Genomic DNA, 15153 nt, shown 5'->3' on the forward strand with positions numbered 1-15153 from the left:
CGGCGCCTACCCGGGCTCGGTGGCGGCGGCGGCGGCACTGCGCGCGCGCCCCCGCCGTAAACAGCCCCCCCCCGCCGCCCTCTTCCCTTCCCCGCGCCCGCTGGCGTCACCGCGCCTCTCCCCACCCCTCACCGACTACCGCTCCCAGCAGGCAGCGCGCGCGGCGCCTCGCCCGCCGCCGCACCGCTTGCCGCGCGCTGCCTGCTGGGAGATGCAGTCCTGTGGGGGTAGGCGGCACTGAGCATGCGCCCGCAGTGCACCACGGGATGCGTAGTCCAGGCAGCGTGGCGGCCCGGCGCGCTCTCCCTGCGCGCACGCGAACCTCGCGCGATTCCTGCGCCGAGTCCCCGAGCGCTTCCAGTTCTCAGATTCTTATCTTCCTTCCCAGCATCTGCTACGTGCGCTTATTTTCACACAGCGTATGGCCTCGGACTCCCAGACAGGAGAACAGGAAGCCCACGCTCCGGCCCGTGTTAACTCATAAAGTGCTCATGGAGCGGCGCGACTCATCAGGAGGAAAAAATTAATCGGAGACCGCAGCCAGCGCCTGCACTCAGCGCTCAGCTCTCGCCCTGCGCTGCTCCCGTGAAACGTTCAAAGCTAAGGCCGATTCCACCGAGCGCTGGTGCAACCAGCGCCTACAGCAGTAGGATTTGGGAGGCGCAAACCCCGGKGTAAACTCAGCGGGGACTGAACGGACATCTGATGGGAGAGGAGCTTTGGAAACGTGAAACAATTACGGTTTGCTTCCAGGTTCTAAACACAAGGTAATGCGTGGGAAATATTTCCCATCAAYCTCTGAAATAATAAGTAAGTCTTTYATAATCAGCAAACTGAGACAGCAGCTGGAAACACTACACAAATTAAAACAACTTTGGGAGAGAGATGAAAATAATGCCTTCTACCATGGGGTGATCTCCAGTCAGATCAGAGATCACAAACGTGTAGAAGCCAAGCAATCAAATGCATCCTTTAGCTATACCTCAGGGAGAGTGCACTGACAGGCATCCATGAGTGTGTTTCCTTCTTTTCACACTCCTTCAGCTTTCATCTGTCACATACCAATGCAGTGCAGCTAACTGATCCCAGCTGCCCTTTTGGGTAACCTCTCAGAGATGAGAATGCATGACCTGATGCTCTCATCTACTAACCTGAGCTGCCATACGATGAATACCATCAGGCCACGCTAACAGCAGGGATTCCACTCTGTACTGCTTGCCTGCATAAAATATGAATATTGAATGCTATTTTTAATTTCTGCCAAAGTCTGGATGGATTTTAATCCTTGTAAAATACAGGYTAAACAGCACCACCAGCAGCCAGCACCACTTACAGCCAGGCAGCTGCCAATTCAACRTTAATCTGTATTAAATCCACCACTCTGAATCCTTTCAGGAGCTTTCTTTGAGAGAGTCAGACAGGAATAGCAGGTTGGATTCAAGGATGTACTGAAAGGTATTGATGAACATTGTTTGGYTTACAATCACGAATTATGAAAGGCTGGAGAGAACAACAGCATCGTCTTGGACAGATGTTGTTTGCACGCTGCTGTGAACAAAGGTTTCTTATCTGCTGCCTCGTGCGTTCGGGTCACTAACCACACCAGGCCGGGGATCTCAGCCAGCGCCTCGGATCAGCCTCTCAAACTGCAACGGCGTGCTGAAAACGAAACAGTAACATGCTACTGATGAAACATGATGCAAATTGGCAGTTTCCTCGGATTAAGCTGCAAAAGTCTTTTTTTAGGCCATCGCACCACCCGACGTAACGCACGCAACTCAGCTTACTGAATTATTTGAGCCCCGAGACCTTTGCTGCTGATGCTAAAGCACCTCCTCGCTCCGGAGCGCCAGGGCTTCAGCAGCAGGCATCAGAGCTGCTCCCCACGATATTTCTAGCTGACCCAAACATCCCGATTTTGTATCAGAGGAGAGAGCACCACGTAACAACAGGAGCAGGGAGGCGGGTAAAACGTACGATGTTAAAATAAGACCATTAGTTGAAAACAGGCCTTTTCGCTCACCGGTGCTTTTAATTACACCCGTAGGATTTCTCGCGCTCACCCAAAATGAGATAAAACGCCCTCCACCGGAGGCGGCCCGGCTACGGCGGCGCGGCGTGGGCAGCCGCCACCGTGGCGCCTCCCACGGGCCGCTTCCCGGCCGCGCGCCCACGTGACTTCCCATCCTGCCTCGGTAGCAATGGCGCCGCGGCCCGCTCCCTTCGCCTCGGTAGCTATGGCGGCCGGCTGCCTTCCGCCCCGCCCGCCTGCCGCCGTCACGTGGCCGGCGCGTGCGCAGCACCCGGAAGTAGCGGCGGGTGCCCCCGGCTGGGTGCGCCGGGGGAGGCGGAGAAGGAGGGTGAGGCTCCGGTACCCCCCTCCCCCCCCCGGTACCGGGGGTCCCGCGGAGCCGGTAAGGAGCCTCCGGGGAGGGTTGGGCTGGGCTGGGCTGCGAGGGGCCCTGGGGAGCTGCGGGAGGGGGGAGGGCTGGGCTGAGGGGGGCCCTGAGGGGCTGAGGGGGGCTCTGGAGGGGGTGACGGGCTGAGGGGGGGGCTGAGGGGGGCTCTGAGGGTCTGTGGGGCTCTGAGGTGAGTGTTGGGCTTTGGGGGTGTGTGTAATGGGCTGAGGAGGGCCCTCAGGGGCTGGGGACTGAAAGTGGGGGGCTAGAACAGAGTTGCTGCAGGTCGGGGGAGCCTCCTGGGTGGTTTTACTCCAGGTTGAGGGTGGCCTGAGGAGCCGGAGACAGTGCTGCCCCCTGCCCTGGGCCAGGGCTTTGGGGGCCCCTGCCCCAGGAGGTGGCAGACCCTGAGACTCTGCCCTGCAAGGGGCCCTGGGCCCTGCCCTCGAAGATCATCTTCCCGGGGAGGAGGGGGCCCTGGTAGGGCAGGGGCTGCCCCAGCCTGCCCTCTGGGAGAGGGGGGTGCAGTTGGGGGTACTGAGCAGGTCTGTGCCCTGTTTCCCCCAAAGYAGGGCAGGGAGAGCAACGCAGGGGCTGGGCTGGCTGATCCGGTGCTCTGGGGAAGGCAGGGCCAGGGCCAGTAGTGGGGGCCCTGGGGAGGGCGCAGTGCGAGGAGGGCTGGGCGAGAGGGGAAGAAGGTGCCTGCTGCCGTGTCCCAAGTGTCCGTAACTCCATGTCATCCCCCGCTGTCTTCGCCGTAGCAGCTCCCCTGCCTCTCCCGGCGTTCGTCTCGTCGCGATGAGGCACCCGGTGCTGGTGCTGCTGATTCAGGTCTCTTGGCCCCTGGGAGCGGGCGCTGCGCAGCYGGTGCCGCAGAGAGTGGTGGCCCAGCTCGCGCAGACACAGCGCGGCGGGAGCAGCGGGTCGCCGTGCTTCTAATCCACTCTGGCGTGTTTTACTTCTCTAGTAGCAGGGTCAAAATCTCTCTCGATCAGTAGTGAATGGAAAGCATTACTAGTGTAGTGCGAATAACCTGCAGGGATATTATCCAGTGCTTTGGATTCCAGTTAATAGGATGTACATCTGAAGGCAATGCTTTTTCAGAGGAATTCTTTTTAAGAACATAGAATTCTTAGTTTCATTTTATTGAAAAATGAAACTCAAGTGGCTTGGTCTTGAACAGCCTTAGGTTCTTTATTTCTGATTTGAGCTACCTTTGTTGATTGATTTTCCTGGTTCAAGTGAATGATTTTGCTTTCCTCTAGTTGGAGGAACGCATAGTCATTGCTGACAGAGATGTGTGTGTATTTGTGTCATGCTTTTGTGTCCAGGAAAGTGATTTCAGTGATAGGACATTGATCTAAGCAAAAAATATCTACGTTTTTCTATAATTTAAGAAAAAGAGTTTACYCTTGCTTTAAAGGGGGGCAGTTCTGCTTCCTCTGATGCACCCTTACAAGAAAAGAGCTGGCGGAGGTTGGTCCAGTCCCTGCTGGAAAGCTGTTCGTTTCCACAAAGCGGTAACAGATGAACTGGGGCTTTCCAGTAGCAAGCTAAAGTGAARTGCCAGTCCCCAAATTAGCTTAATAGTGCTGAAGGAATGAGACAGCAAAAGAGGAGAGGTGATCGTAGCTGGAATAGGACCTGCTGTGACAACCGGAACTGGTAGCATCAAGTTCTTCTGTTGCCTATCTGTGTTCGTGCAGTGCCTTGTGTAATGAGGCCCTCCYCATGACTTGTGTTTCTTGACCTTACTATAATGCAATATTCATAGAGGAAATGTTATGTTAAGGCATTCACAGTAATTTATTTCTGCCGTTGTTTTGTCACACCGTGGTTTGTTGAAAGGCTTTGTGAAAACTAATGCATGGTTGTTGAAAGGAATTAGTAGCCTGAACTGCTGTTTTCTTTCTCTAATGACCAGCTGTCCTCCTTATTCCAGTGATGTTTGTTTGTGCCTGCTCTGCTTTGCAGGCTAGTGGAAAAGGTATTTTTGCCTCCACTATAACTTTATGTGCTGCTAATGTAGCACGAATGGCAGAGTAAGCATCAAGATTAGGCCACACAAAATTGAAATGATGACCACACAGCTGAATCTCTTACTTCTGAAACGCTTATTAGAAAGTGAAAGGTGTGTGTCACCCTGCTATGTGAAAGATGTGTGCTGTCTTGCAATTTAGAAGGTACTTTCCTTTTTAAAACTCATTTTTCACATACTTGGGAAACGGTAAATTAAGACTGRAAGTTGGAGTTTTAAAGATAGGGAAGTCATAAACGACCATTAATCCAGTTGTAACTGAATAAGCGGATGAAACTTRCACCTTGGTGGCTTTTTTTGCACAGAGAAATGGATTGTAAAGACTTATATGCTGAAGTCTTCTTTTATCAAGAAGTAAGACACTATTGATTTTATAATTGGCAACTGCTACATAACAGGAGTGAAGTTACTTTATTTTCTTATGCTCAGTATGAAAATAATCCCTTGAGGCAATTAACTTTCAAGATAAAGCTATCAAGCATGCAAGCTTCAAATAGTTTCAGAAGCTATTTGATAATATCTGTTATATAAATGGAAGTTAATAGTCTCTTGCTGGCTTTTAGATTTATTTTTTTAATTCGTCTATTACAAACAAAAGAGAGATTATAACAAACCTTCATTATGTATACATATATGCATAAGGGAATTGACTTGAACATATATTTTGGAGTAAATTAGTAGCTTGTTCTTGTGTGGAACCAACTGTGAAATCAGTTTCTTCTGTATCAGCTGGTGTGCTTCAGAGATCTCTGTTCTCGAGCTCTAACTCCTGACAAGAGTCAGCTTTTGTGTGGACAGATTTAAAAACTTCAGGGGTCTTCTGTAAAGTTAGCCTCAGACTGGCTAATGCTYGCAACTGTCCTTTGGGACTCCTTTGGGTCAGTTATACAGAGACTGTAAACCACCTTCTGCGTACTTGGATAGCAGGTTCGTGAGATAATGTAAATAAACCTATGGTCTGAATTGCTGGGTGAATCATATCAACATGTATTAGATACAAATTTGGAGTAGTTTATAAAATTATAGACAATGCCAAAATAGCTTTTTTTAAGCCACTTGTATCCTGCAGTAGGACTATCTTTTTCAGCAACTGTTACACAGAACACTGTTACAAAAGCCTTGTCATTTCGTAATTGGACTGGTGCAGTAAGGCAATCAGGTGACTACCTCTTGGGAGTATAATTAAGTGGCTTGTGATGAAAATGAAGGATAAGCAAACTTGGCATGAATCAGAGGCTGTATAATCAACTGATAAGAGCAARTTCACCCTCCGAGTGCTTTGTGTATACAGCGCAGCTTTTGTGTGCTGCCTTATGTTAAACCTGCATTCTTGATTTCAAACATAGTGTCTTTTTGTTTCAGGCTGACCTGAACTGAGTTTTTTCTCAACATCATGGGAGAGATTAAAGTCTCTCCTGACTATAACTGGTTCAGAAGTACAGTTCCTCTTAAAAAGGTACGTACAACTTGTGTGTGAAGCTSTCCTTTCAGACGGTTCTTGCTATGTGGTGGTGGAAACTAAGTAATGCAACCCTGGTTAATGCAAAACAGTTGTGGATGTGCCCAGTGACCTAGCTCATCTACTGAACTGTTGTCCCATGTGTCATATGAGTGCATGAAAGCATGCCCTTAACTTTCACATGCTTTTCAGACATGACTTCTGCACCTGGCACATGGTAGGAGGGAGYAGAAGCTTGCAGTTAAGAGCTGGGGCCGTAGTGAGTTACGAGCCTGTGAGCATATGCGGAGTCCCAGTGCCACCCGTGCTTGGGGAAACTCCTAGAAAATAGGACATGTTGGGGCCGCGTGTATGGCTTGACACAGAACTGTSTGTCTGCACCTGACTGATGTGGTGAGGCTGATCTGGCTGCAGCACAGCCAAGCCACCAGAACCACCTCCCCTCTTCCTACTCACAGGCTTCAGGCTGAAGCAGAGCATTGAAAGGCAGCTCCTCGGCAGGCAGGCTGCGTGCTGTATTCCTGAAAGTGGAGAGATGCCTTAACCACAGTGGGAAAAAAAATCAGCTGTTTCATCCTCTGCGTGTTCTTTAGATAGTTGCTGCTGAATCRCATTGTCCAGCCACTTTCCTCTCTTGTTTAGGTTTCTCCATTTTCTTCCACTGACCCACAGAGGAACATTTGAGGTGTGCAGCCCTGTAACTTCTGCTCTCTACATGGCAAAGGGCTCAGACTGTTGTACTACTGCAGAGCCTCTGACCCACACATACCTTTGTAGATAAGGTTTGCAAAGGCCATGATTACACAGTAACTTGCTGCAGCCTGGGCTCCTGCCAGCCTGAAGAACTGTCCTGCCTTCCCACCCCAGCCAGCTGCTTCTGCAAGTGCAATTGCTTGTATGACCATATGAAGTGAGTGGAGTCAGTGAACTGTCTGGCTTGGGAGAGTTTAGAGTTTGTTTTTCAGCTAAGTTGACATTCAGTAGATTCAGTTACCTAATCTGGATGGCYGTTTCAGCCGCAGGACCGGTCCCAGCAGCAGAAGGTAGAGCAGGGCTGCCTCTTTTGACAGCAAGTCGATTGCAGTTGGACCGTGCTAAAGGGACTATGTCTCCAGACCTAAAGAGCAATGCTTAAAGGTGTTTAGCATTGTTTCCAGAGCTTTCTGTGTAGTTTTCCCTAAGAAATCACCTTTAGAGAAGGATTGCAGGGTTCTCTGTTCAAGGTTTCTCATTCATTTCCATCAGCTTTTGTAAGTAAAATCCCTTGTTGTTGTCTACGCATGTTCAACCTAGTCTCAGGCTGTTCAGCTTTCTTCAATTTCTAGCCATTACCACACTCAGGACCTATTTTTTGCCATCCTTTTTTACCTTCAGACAGTGACTTAACTGGGTCAGCAGAGCTGGGAGGCAGTATTGAAGGGGAAAGCTGCGTGGGTGCTCTGAGGCCGTGCTTTACGGGTACAGTACTGCTGGAGGATGTGGTGAAAAGGTGTATGTGTATTGGTGCTTCTGTGCGGACTGTGAGATGCCACAGCCTTCGGCTACTGCTGCCTCGTCTGAATCTCTTAAATGAGAATGTGCCTAAACTGAAGGTACTGCTGGCAGTGTTTGTGGTGGCCCTCAGACTAGGAGATACRTAGCCAGCTTGAGTGATTCAGTCTACTCTAAAGGAAGATGATACCCCTGTGATGAGTGTGGGCCGTGAGGAAGGTGGGAATAAACAAACTAGCCATAGTTTCTGAGAAGGAAAAAAAAAACCCCACAATTTAAAGACAAAATTAATCTCTGGAGCAGTCTCTAGGAAGACTTGCTTGCAGTATCCCAAAGAAAGCATAGGCAAAGCACATGTGCTTTGGAAGGAGTGAACAACTTTCTAGATTGTGAAGTTTGTTGCTGCTGCTGATCAGCACCTGTTACTGCTGTGAGATCAACCTATGAGAAGCAGAGCCAGAGTTCTTCATGTGAAAATTCACKAAGATGCTCCTTAAAAGAGCAGAAGATGCACAGCTCCACCCTCGCACTTCCTGCTCTTGTCAAATATGGGAAGTACCACTGAAAATAGCACTTAGTTTAAACTAAATCTTTAGCTTTGCCTCTGAGTCAAGTTGGGTTTAGGGTCCCTGAAGACATATGAATGCTTGCTTTAGCATATGACATTTCAGCTCAGATAAACAYTTGACCTGACAGTCATTTGGTAGTCCCTACTGAAGTAATAATTTTTCCTTCCTCTTCAAATAATTGGTGTTTCTTTAAAATGCAGAAGCAATTCTTTACCAGGAGTTAACAAAGGGGCGATTTTTGTGAGCTGTTGGCAACACTGGATTGGGGAATAACTTGCTGTATGTGCAGTGGGAGGACCGAGGGCAGGGTTCCTCCAGGATCGAGGCCTGGAGTTGGCACTGGGGGCTGCAGGCCGTATTAGTCCTGCAAGAACGTCCTGCGTGGCTCACGCCCTGYGTGTCAGTGTGGGAACTGCAGCTTCCTGAGTGTAGAACGAAGGAAGGAGAGCAAGTTAAGGATGAACTTGGTCTGGACACTGTAGCAATATAGAGTAATCTCTACAAAATATGTAATTTGCTGTCTAAAATAAATCCTTCCTAAAAGTCATCAGCAGAGGACACCCTGGCTCAGCTAAAGCCAAGGGATGTTCTACCATCTGTTTCAGTGGAGTGGGGATTTTACCCATTATGTAAACTAAATAATCTTGATGATAGAGCAGAACAAGAAAAAGGCCAGTGACCTGTCAAGTCAGCAGTTAAGTGCACTGATGTCTGTGCATACAGCACATAGTATTGTTTGAGACCTGCAGTTGATTTCCAGCCTCAGGCTGGATAGCTTAAACAGAACAATTGTTTTAAACCCTTGATTGATTGTCTGGGCTTGAGGAAAGAAACATTATCTCYGAGTCTCAGTTCCTTGACGTGGACTGGCTTTGCCTCTATGATTGCAAGAAGTATGCAAATAAAGAGTTGCTTCACCTCTGGAAATACTGCTAAAAATAAACTTTGTTACAGCTACCATCAACAGATCAGAGCTGCAAAGCTACAGCTCTGGAGCTGTGTACAAAAGTTTTGTTTAGTGTTTTTTTTTCTCCTTGTACAAGGATTTTTAAATGGTTTCAGTGGTCTGGGAAGCCTTGGTATGCAGTCATCTTTTCCCTGGTGACTTTACAAAACAACACTATCATGTGATTTCTCACATGCTCCCAGAGCTCGAAATACTGGCCCTGTAACAAGCAGATTTGTTAATCTGGCAAACCTGATTTGTGATACGCCATTCTTCTCTGATTCCCTGAGCAGCTYAACTGCTGTGATGGAAAAGTGAATTGTGCTTGTATATTGCCATTCAAAAAATGAGAAAGTCTTGAGTTGGGATGAGATGAACTGCTGCTGTTAGATGCAGGCTTCCCCAGTGGTCTGTGCCTCCTGATGAGCTGTGTGCTTTTGCCGAGTTGTGGAGGTTTAAATGAGTATCTTAAATATACACAATGGTCTACTGGAGGAACGAGCCCTGTAAAATGAGTCAAACTCCAGCACTGTTAGGAAAGAAGACCTTAACCTAACTTTTAAAGATACTAGTTGTGCTAGGACTTCTAGCTTCTGGCCTGGTTGTGCTAGGACTTCTAGCTTCTGGCCTGGTTGTGCTAGGACTTCTAGCTTCTGGCCTGAGATGGGCATTATGAGAAAGTTATCACTAAGGATACCAGCGCATGTGCAAATCATCTGGTTCAGCCAGCCGCACGTCCCAGGGCATCCAGGCACTGTGATGTTCCCAGATGGTGGAAGCATTTTCTTTCCAGGTCAGCTTTGCAGTGCTGCTTTGGGAATTCTGTGYGTGACATCTGTCTCTGGCGGTTAGATTCGTGGTGTTAGCTGCTTAATTCAGGAGGTTTAGATGCTGGAGATATGAATACATGCTTTGTCCAGTATAGCCAAGTGTCAAAAATTGCTTTAAAAAGCTCACCACRTGCTCCTGGCCACCGACATTGATTGTAGGCCTTACCAGCCTACAGCTGTTGCACTTGCTACTGTGAGCTGACCTCTCCTGGCCATGACAGGATCGCTCCTTAGCCAAGCACRTTTTTCAGCGTATGGAATATTGCTTAAGCCTGCTCATTTGGGGCACAGTCTTGCTATCCCCATGATTTATTCCTATATGAATTTTCAGATCAAGATGTACCATCTTTCAGACTAAGGCCCTCTGAATTAAAATGTAGAATAAACCATTGCAAGCTGCAGTTAAAAACTGTTCCTTTYCAAGAAGCGTGTTTGTTTTTTAGTGAGTGTAGCTCCTGAAGCATAGTCCACCACTGTAAAGCCACCATAATTCACTGCTTGCTTTTAGTACTTGCAGTGTACTCCAGCTGTCCACCAAAGGGGGAGGTCCCATCAGATACCACCTATTATGTCAATACTGGCTCCAAACAGTGCAGTGGTAGTTACTTAGCTTATGTTGGGAYATGCAAACCATTTGGCCTGGTAGTCTCATGACCACAGTTCTGTCTCCAGCTGTAGCCACACAAGCACTGTCATTTCAGTTGGTAAACAGGCTTAGAGAAGAAAGCTATTGTGAAAAGGAATAAAAGATGGTCTTGTTCAAAGGAATTTTGATATTATAATATTGACTGGAGGAGAACAATTTTGTAAAAGCAGTCCTGGAAGCTGGCTGAAGAAAAAGAAACTCATCTCAGTCTGGTATGTTTACTCTCCCCTCTCTTCTTCCAGATAATAGTGGACGATGACGACAGTAAAGTTTGGTCACTGTATGATGCAGGACCTAAGAGCATTCGGTGCCCCCTCATATTTCTTCCTCCTGTAAGTGGAACTGCAGATGTGTTTTTCCAGCAGATTTTGGCCCTGACTGGATGGGGTTACAGAGTTATTGCTGTGAGTATTCCCAGTCCAATGTCAAAGTTCAGTATATTTGTGCTTGCTGCTTTGATCCGAGGTTAGCTCATGAAAATCAACGTCCCAGTTTTGACAGGGGAATCCTTGAAAGCTGATGCTACCTTGTACTCCAGGATACGCAACACAGATGCAGGCTGAAATCTGTTGTACATTCACAGAAGCGTTTATCCAAAGCCTTGCGTGGAGTATTAACTTCTCCCTCTGTTTATTCCCTTGTGTGCACTGAACACCAGTTGTCCTCGTCTCCAGCAGGATCTTTGTTAGCCGTGAGGAGAGTGTATTGATTGGTTCAGGGCTTCTGTATTTGCCTTAGGGATGATGGATAATCTAGTTCTTAGACTGCACAGCTGCAAATGCTAAGTCACTCCTTTGTAAAATCCCAACAGCATGTTGTTTTGTGGCTTTTCAGCTTCCRAGCTGAATTTATACGATGAAGGGATTGATTTGTATAATAGTTCTGCTAAACAGTTGGCTTTAAGCATATTGCTGTRTCTGTTGTAGCAGTTAATGATTTTTGTACCTGCCAACTTTACGTGCTACTAGATCCCTGGAAATCATTCCAGTCTCTCCCCTGCTGGTCTCAGAATGAAGCAATTCTGCACTTTCCCCAGCTGACTTGCTCAGCAGAWCTTTCAGTTCCGTGTTTCTGTGCAAGTGAGGGGGAGGCGTTCATACCTTCTAGCTGTGGCGACCTTGCTTTGGAGCTTTAGCCTCGCGATACGGAGAGGCAGCCTTCTACGGAGAGCTGTCTGAAGGACTCAGTTTAGACTCTAAGCTAAGGCCTATAGTTAGTGTGAATATCCTCTCCTCTTCCTCGGGCCATGTTAACGTGTGAATTGTGACTTAACTTTCAAGCAGACAACTGGCGAGTAGTAATCAGAGAACACTTTTTTTTTTCTAACTTCATATAATTTTAGTTGCAGTATCCAGTGTATTGGGATCACCTGGAGTTCTGTGATGGATTCAGAAAACTGTTAGATCACCTTCAGCTGGATAAAGTGAGTGCTCCAAGATAGACAAATGGATATCTAGTTCAATAAAAACCTCATGTTTAGGAGCAAGTATATAAAATATGATGGAAAAACATAGCGTAAATATAAAGAGATTGTGTTGTAATTTTATGCTTAAAATTACTGTTTATTGTTTATTTTCTAAGGTGAACACTTTGAAAACTGTCATACTTAGCTAAATTCATTGCTATTCTAGGCCTATGTTAAAGATTATTCTAGTAATAATTTCAGTTTTTAATGAGAGCTTGTGGCTGTTAGACTCTAATTCATGTAGTACAACATGCCAAAATGAAAGTAACTTGAATTAGAACAGCAACTGAAGACAAAGTGGAACATTTGCTTTTTTTCTTAAGCTTGGTAAGTACACAAATTTTATTTGAATTCYGTTCCAAATACACTACTACTTTCAGTATTTGTCACATCCTGTAAATTACAGAATCTGAAGAGTTTGATTCTTCCTTAAAAACAGGTTATAAGGACAGGAATAAAACTCGAATGACTGACTTTTGTAATGGATCAGAATGTGTAAGTGGCACTTACCTCACAGTTGTCCTCTCATCTGATTTTTTCTTAAACTAGGTTCATCTTTTTGGAGCTTCCCTGGGAGGCTTTCTGGCTCAAAAATTTGCTGAATACACACACAAATCTCCCAGAGTTCAGTCTCTGATCCTATGTAATTCCTTTAGTGACACTTCTATCTTCAATCAGACATGGACAGCCAACAGGTAAGAGACTGAGAAAAGCAATCAGATTCATAGCGCATTGGGTTTTTGGTTTGGTTTTTCAATGAAATGTCATGCTGATCTGGTTGAATACGTGTCTAATCTGTTTCTAGCTTGGGTGACCAATGGTGAGGGAAACACTGGCAGAATACTTGTGCCTTTTAAGGSCATAATACAAGGAAAATAGGGGTTTTCACAAATGGCCCTGTGGAATTTGACAGACTAGATTTGTATTTATCTTTTTCTTTTAATCTTCTGAGGCCTCCCAAGGAAAGGGAGTGTTTACAAAAAAGCGTCTTAATCCTGGGGTTCTGGGTGCTTGAAGGTTGTTGCATCTTGTTTCTATTTTAGCTTTTGGCTGATGCCTTCTTTTATGCTGAAAAAAATTGTCCTTGGGAATTTTGCATCTGGTCCGGTAGATCCTGAAATGGCCGATGGGATTGATTTCATGGTGGACAGGGTAGGTGGCTGTGTACTCTACTGGCTGTGATGTTAGTCTCTTTCGAAGAATTACTTAGCAGCAGGCAGTGGMGCTTATAGATATTTTTGCTGCTTTCTTCATTTACTTACCCAGAAGTTGAATGCTAAGGAATGGATCTTTAGCAGGTGTCGATTGTCACAACTCTACCAAGTTTATTGATGTTGTGACTAAAGCACAGCTGTCACTGTGGTTAAGAAGAGGTTAAGGAACTATCAGATGGGAGAGGAAAAGTGSTGGGATGGTGCATCTGGAGGCTATGCTCTGGAAGCAGAAGCCACTACCATGTTTTAAGTATCTGTCTCATGCAGGGAGATAATAAGTCGGAACAGTAATCTTGATCTGAACTGCAGTTGTGTTTTCCTTTAAAACTAAYGAGTTCACTTGTCTTTGGCTGTATTGTTAATATTACATTAACTTCCTGCAGTGAAATATATTGTTAATCAATATTTCTCTACTGAAAGCTGGARAGCCTGGGCCAGAGTGAGCTAGCTTCAAGACTTACCCTTAACTGCCAGAATTCCTACGTAGAACCTCATAAAATTCGAGACATTCCCGTAACTATTATGGATGTAAGTTGATTTTTGACTTATTTCTTTTAACACTGCTTAGCAGGTGGAGCCTGGATATTCTGTTAGAAACTTAAAAAATATCTGCAGCATCTTAATTTCATCTTTAGATAAGCTTTGTACTGACTGGGCAACACTGACCTTTTTTTTTTTTTTTTTTTTTGGTCTTAAATTACCAATTGGATATTCTGTGCAGTAATAAAACCAAGTTCAGGAAACTTGTACAATGGCACCTCACAGTGTTAGCTTTCTGGCTGTTGGTGTTGAACCTGTTTGCTTGATTACTGTTTCTTCAAAACCATTCAACAATGAAGCCAAGAGTCGTTTCTAGAAGCAGCATATATCCAGTCTGAGTTGATAAGCCAAATACGATTACAACAGGAATTAACTGTCTGGGCTTGTTGCTTGCATAGGTGTTTGACCAGAGTGCGCTTTCAACTGAAGCAAAAGAAGAAATGTATAAGCTTTATCCTAATGCCAGAAGAGCTCATCTCAAAACAGGAGGCAACTTCCCATATCTSTGCAGGAGTGCTGAAGTCAACCTGTATATTCAAGTGAGTCTCTGCATTCAGATCTAATCTACTAACATGTGTAGTCGAAACAGCAGTAGGAAGCTCCTGTGCCCACCCTTATTTCTTAACCTGCCTGAGCACTGTTTGCTCTGGTTCTCAGGTAACTGGTTCAGAAGAACAGGCTGAGAACAGCCACATTCATCGAGAGTTGATTGGGGGGCTGTTGTCTATTGTCCTTCCTCTGTCTTTCCTCTGAACCCTTGTACTCCRCAGCAGTTAATTTCATCCTCATAATGGTTATTTATAAGTCATATTTCTCTGTTACTGAAATGTTACACATCTTCACCAGTTTCAGGGTTATTTTTCATGTCCAACAGATCCATTTACTGCAGTTCCACGGTACCCGGTATGCAGCCATTGATCCCTCTATGGTTAGTGCAGAAGAACTGGAAGTCCAAAAGATCAGTCTTCATGCTAGCAGTGAGCAAGAAGAGCAGTAGAATTTTGACTGTCAGTGAGAATGATGAATCAGTTTGGTCTTCCTGCGTACAATCAATTGTTTCCACTCTGCCTTTTTCCTTATGTTAGCCGATTATCACTGTGTGATTCTAACAGGATCAATAGTCAGTGAAACATCCAAGGACGATAAACCCACAACAGCATAATGAAATATCTTTGTTTAAATTTTATTCTTTGGATTCAAGGAAGTATCTTTGAAGAATACAGTTTTAAAAACAAAGACATTTTTGCTACCAAAGTTTTCACCTACATGTTCTTAAACAGAGCAGTATTTCTTTTTATATTTTCATTAAACTGTATATATTGCCACATGCAGGTTATGTACTTATACGCTGACATATTTCTGTTGAATATTGGTTGAAAAAATGTTTAAGTGCCAATGTCACCGTGACTTATTTGCTTCATAAGTTGTGTTGAAAGTTACTTTCTATTTGAAATATAGCATTTGAATTTTTAACTTTCTTGCTAGCTGTTAAAAATGGTTTTCAATAAAACTTCAATTTCAACAAGTGCCTCTTGTTTCCACTACAAGAGAACAGT

The 15153-nt window shown here is 45.6% G+C and overlaps 1 protein-coding gene across 1 annotated transcript; it reads left to right on the forward strand.

The window, feature by feature from the left end:
* Positions 1 to 2284: 2284 nt before the first annotated feature.
* SPG21 (SPG21 abhydrolase domain containing, maspardin) lies at positions 2285 to 15122 on the forward strand. The gene is made up of 9 exons (XM_085308586.1): positions 2285 to 2414; positions 5800 to 5893; positions 10621 to 10782; positions 11721 to 11801; positions 12393 to 12538; positions 12887 to 12995; positions 13478 to 13585; positions 13996 to 14136; positions 14472 to 15122. Exons 2-9 carry the CDS (start codon positions 5831 to 5833, stop codon positions 14592 to 14594), a joined length of 933 nt encoding a protein of 310 aa, XP_085164712.1. The 5' UTR covers positions 2285 to 2414; positions 5800 to 5830; the 3' UTR covers positions 14595 to 15122.
* Positions 15123 to 15153: the final 31 nt, after the last annotated feature.

The sequence above is a fragment of the Rhea americana genome, unplaced genomic scaffold (assembly GCF_003343005.1).
Source record: "Rhea americana isolate MKP2758 unplaced genomic scaffold, rheAme1 scaffold_28, whole genome shotgun sequence".
Lineage (NCBI taxonomy): Eukaryota > Metazoa > Chordata > Aves > Rheiformes > Rheidae > Rhea > Rhea americana.